The sequence below is a fragment of the Ambystoma mexicanum genome, chromosome 1p (assembly GCF_040938575.1).
Source record: "Ambystoma mexicanum isolate Mex_15411 chromosome 1p, UKY_AmexF1_1, whole genome shotgun sequence".
NCBI lineage: Eukaryota > Metazoa > Chordata > Amphibia > Caudata > Ambystomatidae > Ambystoma > Ambystoma mexicanum.
Window position 1 is genome coordinate 797150237 of NC_090921.1, and position 24446 is coordinate 797174682.

Sequence of the window (24446 nt, forward strand, 5' to 3'; positions counted from 1 at the left end):
TCCACTCTCGTCCTCCCAGGATCTTCTGTGGTGGGCCAACGAGGGGAACCTGATGAAGGGGGAGCCGTTTTGGCAACCATGGCCGGGGGTAACTGAAGTGACGGATGCTTCCCTCACAGGATGGGGCGTTCATGCCAACGACTTGACCGCCAGCGGTCGTTGGTCTCCGTCGGAGTCCAAACTCCACATTAATCTGTTAGAGCTGAGGACCGTCGGGCAAGCTCTGAAGGCTTTCCTGCCGTCTTTCCGGGGGAAAAGTGTCCTGATCATGACGGACAACACCGTGGTCATGCATTACCTTAACAAAAAAGGGGGATAGGGTCACTCCCGTTGTGAAGAGAGGCAATGCAGCTCTGATTCTGGGCCATCCAGCAGGGAATTTCGATCTGGGCAGTTCATCTGGCCGGAGACGAAAATGCAGCGTTGGGTGCTCTGAGCAGGCAGAGCACGATCTCTCACGAATGGGAGTTGTCTCAGGAAGTCCTTCAAGAGATCTTCGCCCTTTGGGGAACCTCATAAGTGGATCTCTTCGTCACCAGTGTCAACCAGAAGGGTGAGAGATTCTGCTCAAGGAAATTTCCTCCAAGAGGAGCCTTGGGAGACGTGTTCGTAGTGGATTGGTCATTCCCGCTGCTATACGCGTTTCCTCCAGTCCCCATCATTCCTCAAGTGTTGCGGAGGGTACGGAGGTTCGGTTCCCACATGATCCTCATTGCTCTGGATTGGACCAGGAGAGCATGGTACCCGGACCTTCTAGAAATGTCCAACTGCTGCCCTCCACACTGTCTTTCCTACCGAGAGAATCTGCTCTCGCGCAAGGGGAGGTCAGGTTCTCCATCCAGAGGTCAAGACTCTCAACCTTCACGCTTGGTATCTGAAAGGTTGAGGTATAAGGATTGAGACCTCCCGGATGACGTGATGGAGGTGATGCTTTCGGCCAGGCGGGCTGCAACGAAATCTCTGTACCGTGTCCGTTGGCGTAAGTTCTGCAACTGGTGCAGAGGTCACAATGTTGATAATTTTCAGTGCTCCATTCCTATGGTTTTGTCTTTCTTACTTTCTATGCCCCACAGGGGCCTTCACGTGGGTACCATTAAGGGTTACCTGGCAGCGCCGTCTATCTTTAAGCACTCATCTGAAGAATGTTCTTACTTTAAGATTCCTTTGATTTCTCAATTTCTTAAAGGACTGACTGTGTTCCCGCTGTTCCCTTTCCAGGTGCCCGTTTGGCATTTTAATTTGATTTTGAAATTTCTCATGGGTCCTCCATTTGAACCTTTGCATTCTTGTCCTTTGAGGTTATTGTCCTTCAAGACTCTGTTCTTGGTTGCGGTTACTTCCGCCCGCAGAGTGAGTGAACTGCAGGCACTTTCCTCTAAACCACCCTTCACTGTGTTTCACAAGGACAGGGTTGTGCTGTGGGTACGTCCTTCCTTTTTTACTTAAGGTAGTATCTGAATTTCATTTGAGTCAGAAGGTGGTTCTCCCATCTTTCTATCCTCCTCCTCCTCCTCATCCTGGTAAGGAAGAGAAGTGTCTCCATCGGTTGGATCCTCGGAGAGCTCTGAGCTTTTACATTTCCAGGATGTCCAGGGTCAGAGTGGACGATCAACTCTTTGTAGGATATGCTGGATACCGATTGGGCCAGGCTGTTACCAAACAGACCTTGTCCAGCTGGATTATCCTCACTGTTACGGAGTGTTACCGATTGGCGGGTAAGGACCCTCCTGAAGGATTGAGAGCTTATTCCAATAGGGGCGTGGCTACTTCCACCGCCCTCCAGCGGGGTGTTCCTATTAGGAATATTTGTGATGCCGCTACATGGGCTTCGATTCACACCTTTGTTAAGCATTACTCCCTGGATACAATCCATGGTCAGGATATGGCCTTTGGTAAGGTAGTTCTTTGTTCCGCCATCTGATTGGGTACTCTAAATTCTTTTCCCTCCTCCATTTTCTGGTACTGCTTTGGGAGTCTGTCAAAGATGTGGAATACGTTGGAGGACACAATCCAGTCGAAGAACAAGTTACTTACCAACTGGTAACGTTCTTTCCACTGGATGTTCCTCCAACGTATTCCACATCGCCCTCCCAGACTGCCCCTGTGGAGTATTTCCTATGCGATTGCAGCTTACCTTTCCGCAAGGCTATAAGCAGTCAAGCAGTCAAGCAGGCATGAGACTGGTGCCACACGTACTGGGGGAAAAAAACTTAAACTGAGGCTAAGGGTGCTGTGTGTCCTTTTTATAACATCCGGTGACGTCGCCCTTGATGGAGGCCTTCGAGGGACATTGACCCGACGTCATCGACGAAGGACGCCCTCTGCCGAAAAAGTTTCCGAAGTGCACAGCTGTGGACATTACATGTCAAAGATGTGGAATACATTGGAGGAACACTCAGTCGAAAGAACGTTACCAGTTGGTAAGTAACTTGTTCTTCTGTTGATAGTATCAAAAGCCTGGGCCAGATCTATAAACGCTAAATGTTTTTTTTCTTTGTTTTAATCCCTCAGGCTTTTAATTTATTGATCAGAAATACATTTAGCGATGTTTCCATCTCCTTCACAAACCCTGCTTGTAAGGGATCAAACTTTTGAGCATCAATTGTCCACCTCTTAAGGTCTTTTACCACCAAGTTCGCAAACATCTTACCTGATACATCAAGTAAGGCGATCGGCCTGTAATTGTTAGACTTGTTCCTATAGCCCTTTTTAAAGATGGGAACTATTACTGCTGTTTTCCAAGAGCTTGGTACCCTTTTGTTTCTTCTTTCCATGCAGAATAATTCCAGCAAGAAACATGCACAATCTTACACATTCTCTTTTAACATTGTATTTGCAAAAAAGGTTAGCAGGCGCCTGAAAGAACATGGCATTATAACCTGTTCTGTGGTTTTACCCACTGTGAGAGTCCGCAGCCATTGCTTTTAGCTCACTGTACTTTTCACAAAGGAAGAATATCTATTTGCTCATCAGTCTTTGTCCCGCCAACAAAAGCAGTCCAGCCCTCAATGCCAGGAAAACGTACCAACAGCAACCCCATACACGTCTTTCAGCCTTGTTGGGCCTCATCAGTGAGTTACCTGGGGGAACCCAGATGTGGACTCCCTGCTCACCATGCTCAGAGAGGCACAGCTCCACCTCACTGATGAGGCCCAACAAGGCTGAAACACGTGTATGGGGGTTGCTGTTGGTACTCTTGTTCAGAAGGAAATTGCCATAGCATTTCAGTGCTGGACTGCCCATGTGGGCGGGACAAAGACTGATATGCAAATGGATATTTCCCATCTGTGAAAGGTACAGTGAGCAAAAAGTGATGGCTGCAAACTCTCATCTCAGAGTGGGAAAAAAACCACAGAACACGTTCTCATGCCATGTTCTTTCTGGAGAGGACCGCCTGCTACCTATTTTGTAACATTGGGCCTCATTCCAAGTATGGCGGTAAGGGATACCGGTCACCGTTAACGAGACCGGTGCCGGTAATCCCTTACCGCCACATTCCGAGTTCCCTTTGCGCCCTCGTCCTTAACGCCTGCTTTTAGCAGGCGTCAGGGACGAGGGGGCAAAGGGGCTTTTTAGCCAATAACGGTGACCGTAAAGTACGGTCACCGTTATTTGCAATTTACCCATTCCCATTGAGTCCTATGGGGGCTCATTTGGGAATGGGGAAGGGCCCTGGGGAATGGGAAATTACCGCCCTGGTCAACTCGGAATAGGGCGGTAATTTCCCATTCCACCAGGGCGGTGCCGTACGGGTCCGGTGCCGACCAAGGCGCTACTACCGCCATTGGTTAGCGCCGGACTCGGAATGAGGCCCATTGTATTTGTCATCCCGCCCAGGCCTGGTGATCTATAGTTACTTGCTTTATTAAGTTCACAATATCCTCTTTCCAATTCTTTCAACCTTTTTTTTCCCATCCATTCTTTCTACTACCCCCTTCGGGCAATCATACAGGTCTGTAAAATTTTCCCTCCACCGTGCAGCCGGTATTGTGTTAGTCAATAATGCTGCCTGTGACGTATTAATTGCATTAATCAAGTGCCAGATAAACCTTGTGTTTTAGATGAAATATCAGAAAGATTTTTTTTTCTGCATCTTGCTGCATGATCCAATGATTTTGTCAAACTTGACACAAGACTTCTCAGAATCAGAACTGCTTTGTTCCTGAACCCATTCCTCCTCACCTGAATGTTCTGATGAAGACTTGCATCTTCGCCCCTTTCTCCTTGTAGTCTTCTTTTTTGTGAAGAGGTATGGCCTTCCGCGGTTAGAAGCCACACTGCCCCCCTGATAGAACAGGAAAGCAAAGGGCCCCTTCCCGAAGAGGCCGAGCAGAGAGAAAAAAACGGAAGCTTAAAAAAATCCTCTGAAGGATTTTGGGTCTTGATTGCAGAGTAGATGTGCAGAAACTCCAGGTAAGTTTAAGTCCAGGTAGATTGATGGAACTGGTAATAGGACTCCTGGTCATGTGATGCGAGGAGTCGAAAGCTGACTGTGTAGAATTCCGACAAGGCTGGAATCCCATGGACAAGGAAACCAGGATCGCCACAGGGCGGATGAAGGCAGCCAGAGGTAGCGGACACCAAAGGAAGAAAGAACAAAAGGTAAGAGACAGAAAGCCGAGAAACTGCCGAAAGCAAGTGGCAGAGAGAAAAAGTGGGAGGGGCAGAGGAGCCGTAAGAAAGAGGATTGACTCGGCTGGGAGTGTAGGTAAACGGAGAAAGAAAGCGAGAAGGAAAAGAAAGGCTAGAATGAAGGAGGACGAACCAGCGGGCTAGAATGGAACTATACTATTAACTCAATATAACAGGCAAGAGAACTGGCACCGGGCTGGGACCGGTAGACAACGATACTTGGCAAAGCCAGAGGAAAGCACAGAGCCGGTACTGGAGCGCAATGCAAAGAGTTGCAACGCGCCGGCCAAGACAAAGGGGCGTGGTTACATACGGAAGCAAGAAACCAGAGGACAGAAAGACTAGAGCGAAACAGGATGTAACAAACAAGTGGAACATTCTAATGGTGGCGAAGCTGCCATCGACTCCACAGCCGCCAGGGAATCCTTCCTGAAGACGGTATGACGGCTTTCTAACTTTAATCCAGCTTGTTAGCTTTATTTTTTAATCCTTTATCCGCTCAGTATCATTTAGCTTCTTTAATTTGTTTACGCTTGCCTTTAACTCTTTTTTTTCCCTTGCTACCTCTACATCATATACATGCTCTTGGGCAAAGGTGTTTTAAGCCTGTTTTCCTTGGTACATTAAACTGTGTGTCAATAGGGCAGTATATTGCCTGCCTACCCTGGCTTGTTCTTCCTTCCCACTGTTATTTTCACTTAGAAGCTCCCTTGTCAACCAAGTGATTTTCTTCTTATTCATCAATGGCCTATTACCACTCAACACTACCTGGCCCTCTACCGGGTACCTCTCATTGTTCCTACCAAACCATATGTTAAATGTTAACTTTAAGATGTTATGATCACTCTGATTTGTATCAATAACCTTAAGCGTTTGGATGTCTGATAGTCTATTTTCAATGTAATCTAGTACCTGTTTCTCCTTTTTCCTCTTCCAAGTTGATTTTGCCGGTTTGTCCCCTGTTACTTGACCATTTAGCATATGAATGTTTCTAGATCTTAGTTCTCTTCTCAGCACTTGATAATGTGACACGATCTTCAGATATTAATTTGTTACAATGGTCAAAACATTGTCCCTTTTTCCAGAGGCTCGTCTATCAACCCCAAGACCATGGATTGAAAATCCTTCAACACCTTTGCCTCGTAATTCCAATACAGATTAAACAAAGTGGTCCATACCTCCATCTTTAATTTTAAAATGTGGATGTATGGGTTTGGATTACAAGTGTCTATTACTTGTATTTTTTATGGCAGTCAACAGCCCAGACATGAGTCTCCCTTTAGGGCCTCTTATAGCCTTGTTTAAATAGATTGTGTATCCTTCTAGTATTGGTTTTAGATAGCCAAGTCTCTTGAAGACATATTGGGCCTCCTTACGGGTCTGGCGCTAACCATGCCAGTGCTTCTGGCATGTTGCCACCGGACCCGTAAATATTTACTGGCGCCTGACTTCCCGGTAACACCGGGGGATTACAACCCTGGAAGGCCGGAAAGTCAGGCGCTGGCAAATTGTAAGTCCCCATTCCCATAGAGTCGAATGGGACTCTATGGCAATGGTGACAACGTAAGCACCGGCACCGTTGTTAACAGTGCCGATGCTTCTGTGACAGCTTTGCCTACCATGGCTGCTGTGCCCGGCAGGGTCAGGCCTGTCGGGCACAACGGCTTCAGCAGGCAAACCCACAGTTTGCCAGTTCAGAAACAACAGAGGCGGTAAGCTTACCCGCACCGTTGTTTCCAGACCTGCAAACTTAGAATAAGACGCATTATGTCTTATTTTCCCCCCTGTCACGTACTGATTTCCCAAATAAATGTCCAAATCCTCTTGTAATCCCAACTTCCCAGGGAGTCTTCCTGATGTTTGATTTCTTGGCTCAATTATGTCTCACTCCTTCTTATTGGACATTCTTCTTGCCAATCACTCCAACTTTCCCTTTCTTTGCCTCCGCTCCTCATCTGATGCCTGGTGTCAGTGTCTCTTGTAGTCATTTTATTCTCAATGCTTATTATGCTCTTCTCTTAATAATCTAGATTCTTCTCAGATCCCTTGGCGTACTCTGCTGTTTTTACTTCTTTTCATCCTTTCTCCTTTTGTCTCTAGACTCTGATATCGCTCTCAAGGCAAATCTTAATGGCAATAAGGCTCTTGCCTCTTGTAGCAGTTGATGTTCCACCATGTTTGATGGTACGTGAATTATCACGTTATCCAACATTTCCTCCTTCACACATTCAATCGTTTGTAGATCATTCATGTCAATCCGCAATAAATGCAGAATTTGGTGCAACAATCTTAAGACATTGGCTATGTTTAGGATTAGGCTGTCTTCGATGTATAAAAGCCGTTCAAGTTGGAGTAGGTTTTGGCTTCTTTCCTCCCACCAAGAGTCTCGTTCCCCTTTCTACTCTTTTTACTTGCGGTTTCCCTTTAGGGTTTTTGGGACTTCTCAATCTTTCTCTCCTTGCATTTTCAGCATAATGTCTGTCTTCCTTCGTGAATTGTGTTGTTGATCTTTTTTCTGATATCTTTCTGTACCGTTGAGCTGCTTGTGTTCGATCATAAAGTTTCCTTTCACCATTTTTCCATTCTTCTCCTTCCCTATCAAGGTAGTCCATACATATTTTGCGCCCCCTTTTCACGTTTTCAAGATATTGATCGAATGCAGGATCTCTCCATGACTTCTCTACTTTGTCTTTTATTCTAAAGGCACTCCATTTCTGCTCCAAGGAAAGGCTTCGCTGTTGTACCACTAGAGGCTTACCAAGCCCTGTTTTAAGATCATCTCCCACTAATAGCAGTCTTTGGTCTTCATCTTGATGTTTGCCAACCTCTCCAGTTTGTCTGCTTGTAACCTCAATTTTCCCTTCCCTTGTATCAGAAAAGGTTAAGCGCAATCTCACGTCCCTCGCTTGAGAGAACATCTGTTGTCTACAGTGTGCGATTTTTATTATTTTTTTCTTTTTTTTCTTTTTTTTTTCTTTTTTTTTTTTCCAGGCTTGTCCTCAATGTCACCTCTGTTGATATGTCTGCCTCAGTGACTGTATTCAGTAGATGATATCGAAGACGTACTCTGACGGTGTTCTATGTTGCTTTTGTAGTTACTGTTTTCCAATTTTGCAGATCTGTTTCCTTCAACAGTATGACCAGGTTCCGTATGAAGTCTCGCGCTTCGTTGCATCTTGGTCTATTCGCTTCTTTTTGATTCTTAGATTTTGTTGTTATTCTTTCACTGGGTGTTTATTTTCCTAATCACCCTTCTGCTTCCTCTGCAGCAATACCGGATATTGCCTTCCTTGTTCTCCTTTCTTTGATCCCTGTTTAGATAATGAAAATATCTTATACTCCTTCTTTGCTTCCAACTGAGTCGTAAGTGAGACTGACTCTTGGACTCCCTGTATCTCCTCTTCCACCTCCACCTGAGCTGTTTTTTCAGACTTGTCCAAGATGATATCATTTATACACTTGTTTTCCTGTATAAATTGGACTGCATAAGTCAATTTTGTTTGGTGTCCTGTCTGATATAGTAGTCTTTAGCAAAAGCAAGGGGTTCCTTCTACCCTCCGCCATCTGATTCTTAGGCAAAGGGTTTTCTCTTTCCTTTAGATCCTTACCCCCACTCACCACCACACTCTCTGTATTTAATCTTTTGTCCAGTTTTTGCTGCCCCATTTTTAACCTTTGAGACCTCCTCTCCTCTTTGTCATATATTATTGGTTCTAGAATGCTCTTCAGAATGTTTGTAATCTGCACAGATGTGCTATCCATATTGCCCTGGAGCGCAGTTTTAAAACGTTCTACGAAGAGAATCTTTGAATTCATCATAGCCAGTAATGTTGTATGATCATGGAGTTGTTCGTGCATGCTTTCATAAAGTTTAGTGAATGGCGCCATAGTGACATTCAACACCGCCAGAGTATTTGTGTCTATTCCCCTGGGTCCAGGGGAATCCCTTTCCAGTTCTTGTGTCATGCCCAGAAAGTCTCTGTATTGCTTCATAGGTCTCCGATTCACTGGGGATCTTTTGTGGACTTTCCCCGCATTGTTGATTCTCCCTTTCGACAGTATTCTTGGAAGTTCATGGTCTTTTCTGTTTCCTGCTGTTCTCAGTTTGTTGCCCCCAAGGCGCAACCTCTTCCACCCTTTCGCCTGTAAAAGGCGTCCTTGGAGTGTGGCAGTCGTTTCCCGGTCTTTCAGTGGGCTCTTTTATTTGAGTTTTTCCTGGAGATTCCAGCCTTGGTATGCCTTGTCCACTCTGTGTTCCCCCCCAAACCCATTAAATCTATTACTCGGGGGTGCCGCTATTGGTTTTACTCCACTGCCACCTCATTTAAATGAGTTTCCTGAAAGTCATTTCCCCTTTCTGAACAAGTTTCAGTCTTTTATTGATGCCAAGAGCACTTCATCTTGTACCTCAAGGGCACTAGCTCTCCAGATATTCTGTTTGTTCAGGGATTTACATCTTAACTGTGGGGTGATTTTTCAGTACGAAAACGTATGTTTCAAGACTTCCCCCGATCCCGCTTGTTGTAACAGTAATTTTGAAGTTTGCATCGCTCGCCCCTTCATTACCTGTTGAAACCAGCGGCGACTTCTGTTTACTCGTAGCCATTTCTGCTTCGTTCTTTTCTTTTTCAATTGGCTCTCCGATTTGATTGTCCAACAAAATCGTTTTATCATTTGACGTCTCTAAGCATTCTCCTGCTTCTCTGGATTTCCTTAATTTGCTATCGTTACAATACCCGGTAGTAAATGCTGTGACTTCCACTAAAGCTTCCAATGGGGCCGGGGGTAGTGAGAAGAGTGTGGCGGTTGAAGCGAGTGGAAGGTACTGAGGAAGTAGAACCACATGTTTTTGTAGTTGTATTTTGTGCGTCTTGTGCCTTGCCTCTCGTTCACTCCTCCTCTAAGTTCATATCGCTACTTGGCAAATCAACTGGCTGCTGCAATCGCCCGTTTTCCTCACCTTTTTCCTCCATAAACACCAACCACCTAGAACTGCCAAGACTGCAAGACTATCTCACCTCGTCTCAGCTCTGCAAAACTCTCAGCGTTAAGTTTAGATTTCTTATGCTCCACCAGTAGCACAATGGTAGACAGACTCCAACAGCCAGAACAGACAGCGCAGACTGCAAGTGATTTTTCTAAAAGCTAAAAAAAATCTAGCATCCCCAGTTTAATGCAATGTAACAGTTTAGGCAGGCAAATCTTAAAATTTGAATGCCCAGCTTAGCACGACACTTTTCATGCAGAGAACAAAATGCTCAATGCTCACTGTGGTGTTTACTAGAAGGAGCAAAGAAACGGGATGGAGCTCACTTGTTGGCTTTTCTCCCAGTTAAAATAAGGCAACTGCTCACCACCAGGCAGTCTCCGCACCCGGCGTCCAGCACTCGCTCCACTCCTCCCCATACCATTGGTCAAAGGGGTAATCTCTGAGGTCTCTGTATCAGTTGAACTCCACAGTGCACTGCCGTACTGCCCATGCTATCCGCACACTGTTGCTAACCTTACCAGCCTTGCAGCTCACTGTGCCTACGAGGTTACAGGAAGGCACCCTGTAGCATCAAGCCACACCGTGTAACATTCACACAAAGGTTCCAAATACGTCCACTTCCGACACTCACAATTTTGAATTCTTCTATTTGCCTTCTTTGTTCAAAAAACATTCCTTTCTTGGGACTTCCTGTAGATTTGCACCTGCCTGGTATAATCCCCTGTCAAGACTTATCATGCACTTGTAGCTGCCTGGTTTGCTCGCCTGCCAGGACTTCTTATTTCCATAGGTAACAGTCCCTCTTTTACTTCCACAATTGTATATTTCTGTCTTGGTTTTGTATATCTGGTTGTTTCAACATTTGCTCCGAGTTTCCCCATATCTGCCTTCCATGCATTAATATATGGCTGGGGTTTGTGCTTTCAATGTGCCTTCTTGATTTGCAAACAATCATCTTACTGTTTGTCTCTGTGAAGTTTACAAATGGTGTTTGTCCCGGTTGCCGAAACGCCCCCCAGCCCCCACTTTGCATGCGCTGACTCACTGGCTATGTGTAGTGTCGTCGGTCCCGTTCACGCTTACACAGCACAGCTCTGCCGCCTGCTTTCCACTCTGGGCTGCTTCCACATCGTTGCGGCTCTGGACCCTCACGCCTGCCTTCCTTCAGACGCAGGCAGGTGTAACGTTGATTTCTCCAGTTGCCGAACGCCCAGGAATCTTCCCTTGGTTCCTAGCATCTCTGTGGCACCTACTGCTCGAGCAATATTACTTTTCCTGTCTGCTGGTGAGCCCCTTGTCTCTGCCACACCATTTCATGCCTCCAGCTTCCACACGCATCGCAGAGAGATGCAACGTCTTCTCTCAAACAGCAGCCTCCAATAGTTTAACATCTTTAAATGTCCTGCGCATATGTGCCTTGTGAAAACAACTAGCACGCTCATTGAAGCTCCTTCTGCTCTGCTTCATTCCCTTCTTCCTCCTTGTCCCAGTACTTGGGTGGTTGTGGGAATTGCAGTCCATGGATGTTAACTGATGCAGATTACTTGGGAAATCACTTTCAATGGTTCCCTATAATAAGCCAGTTCTATATGAAGGGGAATTAGAACTGGAAACATTATTCTTGGAGCTTCTGCTTTTTACACCAGGGATGTAAGTTTGGTCTAAAGGGTTTTGGGAAAAGGTTTCTCTATTTTCTCAAAGGGGGCGAACAGATGCATGGTATTAGAATATAAGGGTATTGGGTATCAAGGGGTTTTCTTCATGGGCAAATAGGGGATACCATGCCTCATCTAATGGAGATATGACATCTCACTGGAGGCTGTCTCCTCCAATGTGATCCTCCCTTATAGAGCCGCCCCCAGGGTCAGGATCAGGATCAGGTAGCCGTTGCTGTCCCCTGGCCACATGGGAGGGGGTTACCACCGGGGAATCCGTGATGACTCCATTGGAATCATCACAGGGGGGCTAACAGATTAGAAATCAAAGCAGCCTGACTCAGCTACAAGATGCTGATCTCTAATAAAAAAGGACTTGAGAGACACAAAATGGGAGCTGTGATGCTGGAAATGCCTTATGGTGGGACAGGGCCCCCTGTCCTTGTCCTACCACTTCTCTGTCTGTGTTTTCTCTGTTTTCTACCACTGAGGTCCTGTCTGGACCTCTGGAGGTGCAGCTCTTCATTCTTATCCTTTGGTGAACATCACCCATGGGATGCCCTTATGGCACCCCTGGGCGGGGTACACCCTTGTACCCCTTATGTGTGTTTTTCGGCACCTGTGTGTTGCCCACAGAGCAGGGTATGGGCTGGTGGCAGCTGCATGCTGACTTGACAGTGGCTCTGAGTAAACTCAATTTTGGGATACCCAGGTCCTGCCATAGGAATCAGTGGATTCCTGACACAAGGCAAGATTCCCCCTGTCGCCTCTTGGTTTCTAGTGACTTTTACCTTGGTTCTCAAAGCTCTGACTCTGCCCCTTCCTCCTGAATGACTGTTGGGTGGAAACACCATATATGTCTCTGTTGTTCCCTTTCACCCAGACTGGCTGTTGGGTGGAAATACCATATATGGCTCTGGGGCTGCCTTCGGTCAGACTGACTGGAGCCTTCCCAGGTGTTGTGTGTTGTTGGTACACCCTAGGGGTGGGACATGTGTGAATGGAGTCTGAAGTGAACTCACATTCTCTGTTGTGGGTGCTTGATTCCTGAGTGTGTGACGCAATGAATGAGACGGCCTAACCTGAAACTGACATGAATGCAGTGTGGTGTGTTGAAAGGCTGGGTAGATGCCCCAATCAACATCTTTTCTTATGGGTGTCTGGGTGGAGTGAATGGCCTGAATGCCTGTGAGCCTGATTGGCTGCCTGCCTGCATGAATGCCCTACTGTGTGATTGGCTGACTGAGCCTGGCTCAGCCAGAGTGAATGAGGGACAGATGTGTATATCTGGGGACCTCCAAGTCGAAGCTTAGCAAGAAGAAGCTGTACCTTGAAGCCCAGTTGGAAGAGAAGTCTGCTGCTGCATTTCTTCAACAATCCGAAAGCTGTCTTGTCTCCCAAGGACTGATCCAGAGAGGACCTGCAAAGGAGACCTCTTCCCGAGGGACCATAATGCAAAGCTGCTACTCTTCATTGAAGTATCCTGGAGCCAGTGCTGTATGCCTGCCATTCGGGGAAGGGGTCTTTGAAGTCCAGAGGAGGAGTGCCGGACATCTCGAGCCAGAGAAGACCATTGGTGTCGCCCAGGGTCCGGAGGTGTGCTTCATGACTGCTGGAAGACGTTGCTGTCTACCGCCCAGAAGAGTAGTGCTACTGGACGCCCGGAGCTGTGAAAGTTCCAAACTGTCTAAGAACCTTAGAAAGGACATCCATGCAGTCTCCACTGACCACGTTTTCCCGCCGGAGAAAAGCCCAGAGTCATTGGGTGCCGTGGAAGTTCAGCTTGTGGGTTTCCTGCCACCAGAAGCTATCAAAGTCGTCCCAAGGGTCGAGACTTGGTGAGGGTGCGAGGTCCACTCCAGTGGTTGAGTCCAGGTCGCCAGAAGCCATCCAGAGGTCGGTGCTGCAGCCGGAAAACCACAATATTTTCCGAAACTCAACACCAAAAGTGACCTATACACCTGTCGCTGCCAGAATTCATTGAAGGGTTCCAGGGTTCTTATTTTCATCCACCAAGCCTTTAAGGAAACAACAGCAAGTTTCTTCTTCACAGGATTTTTACAGTCTGAGAAATAGTTGACCAAAGGAGAGCACCGCGAAGCGTCAAACTGATTCCATTCCGAAAGACTTTGGTTCCTTTTTATTCTTGGACTCAGCATCCCAGTGGCACCTTCTTCCAAAGGGGTCCATCCTCAGAGGGAATCGTTGATTAAAGCCGAGAAATTTTGTCACTTCGCCTGCCAAGGAACCAAAGGTACTGTGACGAGGAAGAGCATCTTCTAGCCTCAAGAGTTGACCAGGGGTCCCAAATTCATCGTGGATCCTGTTCTCCTGCGGCTTCTCAGGTACTTTGGGGTGGTAGAACTTTTTAAAGAAATCACAAGGTTGTTGAACAATATTGGACTGGGCTGTAAAACTCAACAAAAGATAAGTTACTCCCTAACTTTTCGATTACAGGTTTCCCAGGTGGGGGTGATACTCAATTTGAAATACTTGACTAGTCTAAAGAAAAGCATTCTGCCACTGTTCATAATTAACATGCTTTTCTTTCCTATTCTATGCTGGTTTTCCTATTCTATGCTGGTTACACCTTATTTAAGAATTCACCTGCCATTTTAAACAAACTGTCTGCAGTTAGTGCAGTTATTACTGAATTTAAGTCTTGTGTAGTACCAAATAGAGTGTATATATTTACCATTCTTTGAATAGGTCTTTCCAAGTACAAAGTGTTATTATTAATATGTGTTTACATTGCTTAACATTACTTTATATAAGGAAGCTGTCTTATCACCTAATATAGTGTGTGGACATTCCTTTGTGGAGGCTTTGGGGAAACACTGTACTTAGAATCCTGCCTGCATCACCTCCTGAACGCTTAAGCCTGGCTGCTCGCCACATTTGCCAAATTGAGAGCATTGCTGGGGTTGTTCTGTACCTTTACCCAACCATGTAGGGGGCAGAAGTACAGATACCCCGCTCCAGTCTTTACAGGAGTCCTTGAATTGAAGTTTTGAAGTAACTTCTGGAAATGTGTGGCCTCCCATTTGAGTTACAGAGATAACGTACTTGAGCCATGTTCCGCCCAAAGAGTGGCTACCACACTAACAAGCATTATGTTGCAAATTAAGTAATGTTGAACCCGAGATTGGTATTGACACTCCTGTCTCGATTGTGTTTCTGTAGATCTTTTTAAAGATGAGGTATTGATTTTTGCACTGCCTTTGACTGTTGTGTTCAATCTTATTCTCTTAAGTGGGAGGTTTCATAGTTCTTGGTGACAAGCTATTATAGTTCCAATATATAAGAAGGGTGGGAAATGGATGCCTTTAAATTATCACTCAATTTTGCTAATCAACTCCTCAGAGATTCGGTACAGCACTGCATATCCACCCTGCAGATTGGATCCTGACCAACAACGTAAGATCATACTTGCAAGCAGTGTTCCAAAGAGGGCTAATCATTATTGATCAGGGCTTCAGATGATAATGTATTATTACAAAAATATGTAAGTCTGAGGAAAATGTTTGCAATGTACACTAATAATTCTGCTCTGGTTAAGTGAGACCTTGAGGGAGAATTGTAACATTAGTTTTAACGTAGACAAAGGAGTTAGGCAGTGGTGCGTTATAGCACCTACCCTGTTTTCATAACATATTACTGACACCGCAGTTGCCTTGAAAATCTTGTGGCTAATTCCCCATCCTTAAATGGCGATACAATTGGTGTGCTTTTGTTCGCTGACAATGCTGTTTTGATCTCTGGCCGATGTGGCCATAAAAAACAACTTAAAAATGTCACTGATATGTGTAAAGCTGAGAGTCTAGAGCTCAATTGCAACAAAAGCAAGACTATGGTATGCCAAGGGAAGAGAAAATATGGGAAGAAATTTCAACTTAATGTGCATCGGAAAATGTTTAATCGCATGACTACCTGGGCTTAGGCTTCACTCCAAATGATGGGTGGGATGCACATGTACTGATAAATAACATGGACACATGGTAACTGGGCCGCACTTTATGGAGCCAAACTTGTGGGCAGGGTAATTTTAGCTTTATTTGGTCTTCCAGGATCACCTCAAACAGCCACGCAGTGTGGGCTAAGCTGGTCTAAGCTTGGAAAATGGAATAGGTTAAAAACAACGTGTGATTGAACAAAGCTTTGAGCCCGGCCACGTTTGAGTAAAAACAAGGATGCAATGTCTTATGTACTGGCCCATGAAGGGAGCATCAAGTACATTTGTAAGACCTACACTAAACAAATAGGATTACAAGAGGTTGGGTTAAAGCCAGAAACCATTGGGAAGGATACCTATAACAAGGGGAAAAGAGCTTACATTGATTAAGCTCAGTAACATCGTATCACCAGGGGCATAACTGCATTTTGTTTTTTGTATGTTTGTGTTGTTTTAACTGCCATTTTAATAATGTATGCATAATGCTGAATTGCATCTGTATTTAATTTTATGGCACCTATCGCAATAACACTTTAAAGATAATTAAAAAAATGCATACTTAGTATTTGAAGTCTAACGACGAGGAAGTGTTCTAAACACATGAAGCTATGAAAATGCCAACACTTGAGAGCTATTGTTACTGGCAAATAACTTTTCATGCATGTTCATTCAACAGAGAGGATACAGTCTGTAGCAGACATCAATATGCAACCTCTAAGGCAAACCATGAGACACTGAAGAATATAGGCATTCATGGGTGTGTGATACCTTGCATAACAACTTGGGAGGGGTTCCAGATCTCTATGCTGCTTGTTTTAAATATCTCACTTCAGATCTTTTTGCAGTATGAATATTAGAAGAAAAAGGTTGAATGAGCGAAAACACTGAAATACACATTTGACCTGTTTCTCTAAAATTGATCAGTATTGCTGGGAGTTAGAGACTCCCTTGTATTACATGTGATTCAAGTGATAGTTATCACACAGTAAGGAGAGGTTTAGGAATTCTCACTAGGGTGCCCAGAATGAGGCAAATAATTATCGGTATCCAGAATTGAATGCCTTTTTATCTGACTAGCATTGTATTGTTTTGTGTTTATTTATATAGTGTGCCAAGCCCTGAGGCATCTGGGCACATTTCTTGCATTTACACAGAATATTTGCAGTTACATAGTACATATATTTACAATAAGAATATTGGGCACATTTCTTAGATTTACATAGAATATTTACAGTTATATAGTACATATATTTACAATAAGAATATACCAATATTTACATATGACATTAAATAGGCATTGTGCAAGGAGAGATACAAGCAATGAAACAAATTGTCCTATTCTCTATCCAGCTTCGCGTTTGTGCATCTTACTTCTGTGGAGTCGCAACAGCAGGCGATCGAGAGGTTGCATGAAACCAGTTTCAGTGGGCGGCGTCTGCTTGTGCGTCCAGTGTTCCCTTCTAATGACCGGAAGAATTCAGAACACACAAACTCACCTGTAGGCCTGCCGGTAAAAAACACATTTTCTGTCACTTTTTATGGTACTGCAGCAAGGTCACAATGACATTCAAATTGCATTAAATCATGAGACCATTGCAGTGATAAGGCAGTGTTCCCTTTGGTTTGTTCCACTGTGAGTGACCATCAACTTTTCTGTAAATCAATGCTAGAAATTGAAAAAATACTCTGGGGGATCCCACTCCTTTGAAATATGGGGGGAGTGGCCCGTTTGTGCTGACTGGCTGAGTTATGGGCAGAGTTATGGCATGCAAGAGATTGGCTGAGTGAAGTAATACATTCCCACAAAACAGTATACAATAACAAAGGACATTACTCTAATTATTCACCTTCTGCATGTGGTTAATTCAAGAGGTTTATCTTCTAATGCACAATGCACTGTATGTTTATCTAGATTTGATACCTGTCACACCAAATATGTTTTTTTTAATTTATTTTTTGGATAGCCCACACTACTGCCACCTTCTCAAGCTCCATCTGTGCAAATTGTGTCAAAGCATGTGGAGTATACCCCAGGTTTAAAGTACCTAAACAGAGGAAGTTGTGTGTGTGTGTGTGCTTGATAAGCTTTCACAAGAGGGGTATGTCTAAAAAAAACCTTGTCTTTAGATTGTCGAATTCCACAGATTTTTGCTCGCTTCCAGCACTGCCTGTTTTAAGGCAGACTTCGCCACCACAAAGTCACCTTTAGTGCAGAGTTAAGATGTCCTTTCTTCCTGTTGGCTGGGTTGGATCAGCAGCACTACCATCCAATCGGCGGCCAATACCTAGGGGTGGACTGGTTAAGGCGCAAAGGGGCAATTGCCCCCCCCCCTCCCGGCATCCCCAGGCTGGCTGTGCTGTTGCCCCATGTACCAGAGTTCAAATATGTAAAAAGAAAAATCAAAAAAGACATCCTTCAAAATCTAGTTTGCCACAAAGGAACCGAGTACTGCAAAACCGGCTCAGATTCTGTGTAAATGGGGCGAGGCATTTGTCTTGATTTCAGCAATATTGTGGATTTGCCTGGATGGCCCGACGCATGGACCTCCACACTGAGGTAGAGGAGTCAAGACTGCAGAGGCAAATTCAAACTGCAAAGTAGCAATGTATGCATTTAAATAACAGATTCTGTGGCCCTGGATGGGAATGTTGGCACCACTGCTCCAGATATACCATGGGTCTGTTACAATCCACAGCAGCTTATCACAACTGGAAGTAAGGTTCCATATCTTTTTAGACTTTCTCCTCGTTTTGATTCTGTATCAATGCTACACCTATTTTCTGGTGAACATCTTGATCACTAGTGTTTTCATAGAAAGAGTTTAATAGCACCCTGAATAGCATTCATGGATGTTACGTATATGGTGTTTATAGAAATGGCTTTTGGACTGTTTGTGGTACTTACTTATTAGAAGATTACAAGCAAAGGTTGTCATACAGAGTTGGGTGGATTTTTATTTTTTCACAAGCAATCTTACTTGAATTTCCAATGTTTCTTGAGAGTACAAACAAAGGCTCATTTAACTCGGGTGTCATTAACCTGGCACACAACCCAGGTCACTTGCCTCAGGATGTGTGCTGCCACATCTGCATAAAATAAAATAAATAAACAATGCTAATGATAACTTTAAACAGTCGCCAGTGAAGCAGTTAGGAATGAAGCATGTATATCCTCCACATATACTGACATGCCCATTGTTTCTCCCGTTACCTTGCTGCCGGCTTTCACTATATTGATAAATTCCTCATGAAACCTGGTTTATTATAATAGTGGCATATTGTAACACTCTCCCTCAACCACTTGCTAGGTCTACTTCAAGTATTCCCCACTATCAAACAAGTGTCAACAACTGAGATGAGGAAGAGGCAAGGATTAGTGATGATCACTAGCGGTGATCACTCCCAATGAGTTCCAACAACAGCTTCCTCAAAATCACACAAGGAGCAGCATGGTAACAACTGAGATGAGAAAGAGGGACAGAGCAATAAAGATGACTATGGCCGGTAAACCAACTCAACGGTCTAGTCTTTGGAAGTAGTTTAATCATGCCTGAAAAATGTAAATCTTCCCCAGCTGACGGCCAGAAGGGAGAGCTGCAGAGGCTGAGTTGTGCCATGACCTGTGCTGACACCGGTCAGAACTCTGAGAGAAAGCATGCTGTGGGAAGCGGTGTGGAGACGAGTGCAGATGGTGGAAAGGAAAGCCAGAATACAGAAATCCAGAGAATGCGAGACAGCGGGAAGAACACTGCGAAGGCGCAGAGGCTAACAGGACGCATGCAGAGCCATCAAATTGAAAGGAACAGAAGCTGAGAAATGCGAGAGACACTTCAACTACCTGGTAAGCCCAGGGAAGACGGACAGGTTACCAGGTTGCCTGAAAGTCTGTGCCCTTTTCATGAAAGTTACGCGAAAGACACAAAGTGAAGCCTGTGAAGAGATTAACATTTTTGTGAACCATGCTAAGAGCGGGTCGCTGAACCCATATCACAGGAGAGAAAGCGAAGTAAACACGAATGGTCTTGGAAAACGGGCCGAGACCCAATGTGTGAAAGAAGAAGCAAATAGTGAAACTAACTTTAAGAGACGATGCTGATAAGCCAACAATGTGCAAATGTTATTTCATGGATAAAAGGAAAAGTAACTGCATCCAAGTCCTGGCAGGAGAGTATACCAGGCAAAGCTAAGTGCTTGAAAGTAATTGCATACAAGTTCTGGCAGGAGTGTATACCAGGCAAAGCCAAGTGTGTGCAATAAGTCACAGTAGGAGGAGAACCTCAAGGAAGCTCCATGCCCTTGAGAGTTTGAATTCTTGTAAATGTGGAAAAGAGCCTGGCAAGGGAGTATAACAGGTGCTCTGCGAATTTGGGACCCACACCCAAATAATAGTACAGTAGAAAGAAACCCAAGGAAAACACATGCCCTTAGGATCGTTGAAGTATCTTGAATGTGAAGAGAAACCTGGGGAACTGAGCCATTTCCTTGAGAATTGTGAACACACCATGAAGAGGGAGTTTTCCTCTTGGGTTACAAGAAATTTTGTCATTCTTTGTTTGAAGTTTTTGTACTGGTAAAAAGGAATCTGGAGAAGGGAGTCAATCCCTGGAACTGTGAACATTGTCCACTTGGAACTTTTTGGTTGGATTTATACCTCTGTGTTGGGTTTCAACATTTGTGCACTTTGAAAATGAGACACAAAATCCTTTGTTTATTATAGTTAGTTTTAGAATGTGAGGAATAGGATTTTGTGCACAGGACATGTTTTTGCTTTGGATATCTTAACAAATGACAGACCTCTTAGTTTTGGTTGAGGTATGGAAATACTTCCTAGATTAGGCTTAGTGAGGCATTTTCCAACCCCCTTTTTGATTTAATAAATGTTTAGGACCCCAATCATAAGCTCTCTGTGTCAGTCTCCCATTCCTTACTCCTCACACCACTGTCGGGTCCGTAGACAATAGTATTGCCGTTATATCCTTGATATGACCCAGGATCTCCTTCTAAAAGACTTGGGCTTCCTGACAACTCCACCACATATGACCGAAGGTGCCGATTTAGCAACAATCACGCCAACAGAGTGGAGACTACTGAGTGCCATTTTGCAAATTCTCTGTGGGGTAAGTTATCAGCGATAAAATAGCTTATACATAGTTTCTTTTGTCGTGCCACATTTGGACGCCCTGTGCGCTTTTTCCCATGTGTTCTGTGAGACAGGCATGGTATCAAGAAAAGACACCGACAACAGATGTAACGGTTTTGAAAATCTTTATTAAAAATATCAGGATGGGTGTAAGGCCTAACTTTCCGTACAGCTATGGTGGGAATAGCCTTACCTAAAGAAACTAAGGAAACGTCTCAGTCCATAGGTTCAACTCAAAAGTCTGTCTGTGTCAAAACCTATGCTTGCCCTCATGTCTAATATAGAAATGTAGTGTAGGGATGTTCTAACTTAAATCGTATCCAACATAAAGTCTGCAGCAGTCTCTAGCCCCCTTCACAAGTTCAGAATACAGTTTCAACCACAAAGTACTTCCCCAAGCTTAAGCTTGGATCCACCAGAAAAACAATGGTCCAAAGGAGCTCAGGGGTTCCCATCCCCAAGCTTCAAGCATTGATTCTCAAAATGCCACTGTTCAGCTTTATCGTATTTCAAAGTGGCTTTCACACTTCTCGTTGTTGGGGCGTCCTGGTCTAGGCGCAGTTAATAGGCCGTACAGCCCAGCCATTACAGGTCACGCAACCAGTTGCCCTTACCCTGCTTTCTACCACTTCAGCGATTTACAAGGTTTCACTAGTTCTTAGATTCGGGGTTTGGCTTTCTTGATACGTCTTTGGTTCTCCTTTCTATACTGTATTTGCTTGATTTTCATTTACAGTTTTGTTTTGCCCAATCAGCATTTTGCTCACATTTCACTGGCTCCCCTCGCGTTGCTCACTCCTCGCGTTCAGCGTGACCGCTCCGGCGCAATGTTCCTGCAAAATCCAATTCTAGTACTGCATTTGCCTTGATTTGCTCTCTTACTTAATTTGGAGACTTTCGAGAACGTGCAAACCGCACGCGACCACTCTGCTACAATGTAATTCCTTCACTTTCATACGCGCACCGAGTTTCCTTACATTCTCTTGAAACTAACCGGACGTGTAATACTTTTCATTGGTTTCCCTGGTAAAGTGCTTTCTGGGATTTGCGGTCAGGGTCTCACCGCCTGCCCCTCAGATGGTTACTGCCAGTCGGGGGAACAAGCAGCTCTGGACAACAGCAAAAGGGACCGGTATCTTCCATGGTAACCTTCTGCAGCTTTCTCTGACTTCTTGGAGATATGGCTCCCTCGCCACGCAATGACAGCTTCTCTCACTCAGCCGTCCTTCAGCGTCTCGTCGTCCCGTTCTCTTTCGGCTTCCAATGGGCTGACGTGGCTCTCCTGCTCTCTACTCGCAGAGGCTTCTCGCTCTCTCGCTCTCTTGCTCTTCGTGGATTCCACCTTTTATGCACCTACAAGGCTCTTAATAGGCTGCGGGTGTGAAGTCCCAGGCTCACTTGCCTGACCACTATTAGTCCAATTAACAGGACATGCCTGACCTTCAGCTCTATAACTTTCAGGCCACTCGTCTTCGTCCCAGTACTATAGTGGTGTTTCCTATAGGTAATCTTTGTTGCTCTAGGAGTTGGTTTCTTCTTCTCATGACTTGGTCTGACTTCGGGGGGGGGAGTAGGATCTGGGTAACAATATCCAACAAGGGCTGAGGGAGGTTAAGGTAAATCACTGTCAGAAAATGGGGGATACCATGTCTCGCCCTCTGGCACCCTCTCCCCAATCCCCAAGGACCCCTCTGCCCAGGCGATCCTCCTTCGCTAATCCACACCCAGGGTCGTGATCCAAAAGCGATGGCTCTTCCTTGGCCACCTGAACAGAGAATCCCTGGGGAGTAGTGACAGTGCCTTCAGGTTTCTCACAGTCCCCTATCATCTTGTATAGTTCCACTTTTCAACATCTCATGTAGGGTAATTTATCACCCGGGATATCGTTATCCAGAAGTTTATATCATTTAGAGATCCTACTCTGATCTATGCATTCTTTCATTGTGATTTCCATCCCCGTTGGAGCTCTGTTTCCCACCTGTGGTACCCCTCTGTTCGTAATCTAATGTTGGCTTTAGGGCACAGGGGCATCTTTCCTGTTCCCCAATAGTGTAATTCCTCTTTCATTCCTCAAATGTTATTGGTCTACCCTCAATATAGAGATCTGCGAGCCGAGTCATCCCATTCCTCTCCCAACCACTGAAGTAGGCTGCGTTCATCCCTGATGTAAAATCAGGATTATGAGTGCGTTGCGAATGTGGGCCCATTCCTGGTGGTATGCCTCGAGAATGCGAGGCTCTGTAACAGTACGTTAAGGAGCACGCTGTAGAAGCTTAAATTGTCCACTCGTATTTCTCCCCTTCCCATCCAAGAAGGTCCATTTCTGAAAGGGGATGTACGTCATGCTCTGTTCCACATCTTTCCATCCCTTAACTCCCTATTCCAATGTGCATTCCAGCAGAGGTGCTTTTTGCGCAGTGGTCAGATATTTCTTAATATCTGAGGTGCCCAACCCCCTAGGAGTGGGGTCCTTGACAAAATGTCCCTTGCTATTCTAGGTCCTTTCCTGTTTCATATGAACCAGTCTATTTCCCCCTGTAACTGTTTGACCATTCCCTTAGGGATCAATACTGGGAGGGCCCGGAACATATATATTACTCTTGGCAGCAGTGTCCTCTTTCATGCAGCCAGTCTCGCCAACCAAATCAGTTCTTGTAAGTCCCATCTATTTAGGTCTTCAATCGTCAATCTGCATAGGCCAAGGATATTAGCACTAGAAAGCCCCTCATAGAATGCAGATAACTTAATACCTAATTAGTCATCTACTAATTCCCAATTTAGGGGGTATTTACTGGATTGCTGCTCCACTACATCAGGATTCTCCTTCACATTATGTGTGTTAGATGTCGTATAATTGATCAGAAATCCTGAGACTACACCGAATTCCCAATGCTGAAGGTGGTGTTCTCAATATGTCTTTACAACAGCACATCATCGGCATATAAGCAAACTTCTGTTATACTCCCGCACACGTCACACCCAGAATGTTCTTGTCCCTGCTAATCAGGCAGGCCCTCCATAGCCATTGCAAATATCAAGGCGGATAACTGGCATTGTGATATTCATAATGGGGGTAAGGTTCCTCATTGACATTGATTATTGTGGAGGGATGTTGAAAATAACCAGGACCATTTCTATAAACCTAGGACCTACACCAAATAACTCCAGAGTCGAAGTTAAGAATCTGCAGTCCATTCTGTTGAATGCCTTGTGGGCGTCTAGAATAGGTTAGCCTTGTTTTCCCGGACGTAAAACGACTGCTTAGACTGAAGGATCATTTGTGCGGATCCATCCACCATGTGCATTTCTAGTTTACTATGTGCTTTATTCAGCTCCCTCATAGTCTTGGTGGTTCCCTCGGCAGCGTGGACCAGGCCTTCCAGTTCTATCCTTGTCAGTTCCCAGGCTTCCATGGGTGCTGAGGTCCTCCCAATAAATTCTGCCCTAATCACTGCCTTACTTACATCCCAGATTGTGCACCAATCCATACTCTCCGTCTTATTCTCCCAGAAGTAATTTGGTATTGCCTTCCCCACGTGTGCCTTCCACATCGTTCAAAACCAAGTCATTGAGACGCTAAGCCTTCCTAGCTGATACCTGCGTGGTACCCCTCAACATTCTCACGAGTACTAGGGTGTGATTCCCCCATACAGCAGCTGAAGTGTTTTATTGAATCCAGGATCAATTACACAATTGAAGTCTCCCCCATCACCACTTGACATTTACAGATCCCCCAACTTTCCCAACAAGGTAGATAAATACTGGTCCTGGTGTTCATTTGGGGCATAGATTGCCTCCAATGTAACGAGTTGACCTAATAAACCCTTGACAATTAGGCCTCTCCCCTCTGGATCTATGGATATGTATTTTGTTGTAAATCGTATCCCCTTTCCCAACAGGATTGCCACTCCTTTACTCTTTACCCCACTTGAGGCAAAATATTGTATGTGGGAACTATTTTTGCCTCAATCTCCTTTCATCCTGTTCCAAAAAGTGAATTTCCTGAAGAAATGCAATGGAGGTCTGCATTTTGGTTAGCCTATGCAGGATAGAGTGCCGTTTCTGAGGGGAGGTAAG

The 24446-nt window shown here is 44.9% G+C and overlaps 1 protein-coding gene across 4 annotated transcripts in view; it reads left to right on the forward strand.

Annotated features, from left to right (window-relative positions):
* Positions 1-24446, forward strand: part of TDRD10 (tudor domain containing 10) — a 1872714-nt gene that overhangs the window by 460685 nt on the left and 1387583 nt on the right. For all 4 annotated transcript variants that reach the window (XM_069652002.1, XM_069652018.1, XM_069652008.1 and 1 more), the window contains one exon: positions 16580-16739. In XM_069652002.1, coding sequence (XP_069508103.1) covers positions 16580-16739 — 160 coding nt within the window. The remainder of the gene's footprint in view (positions 1-16579; positions 16740-24446) is intronic.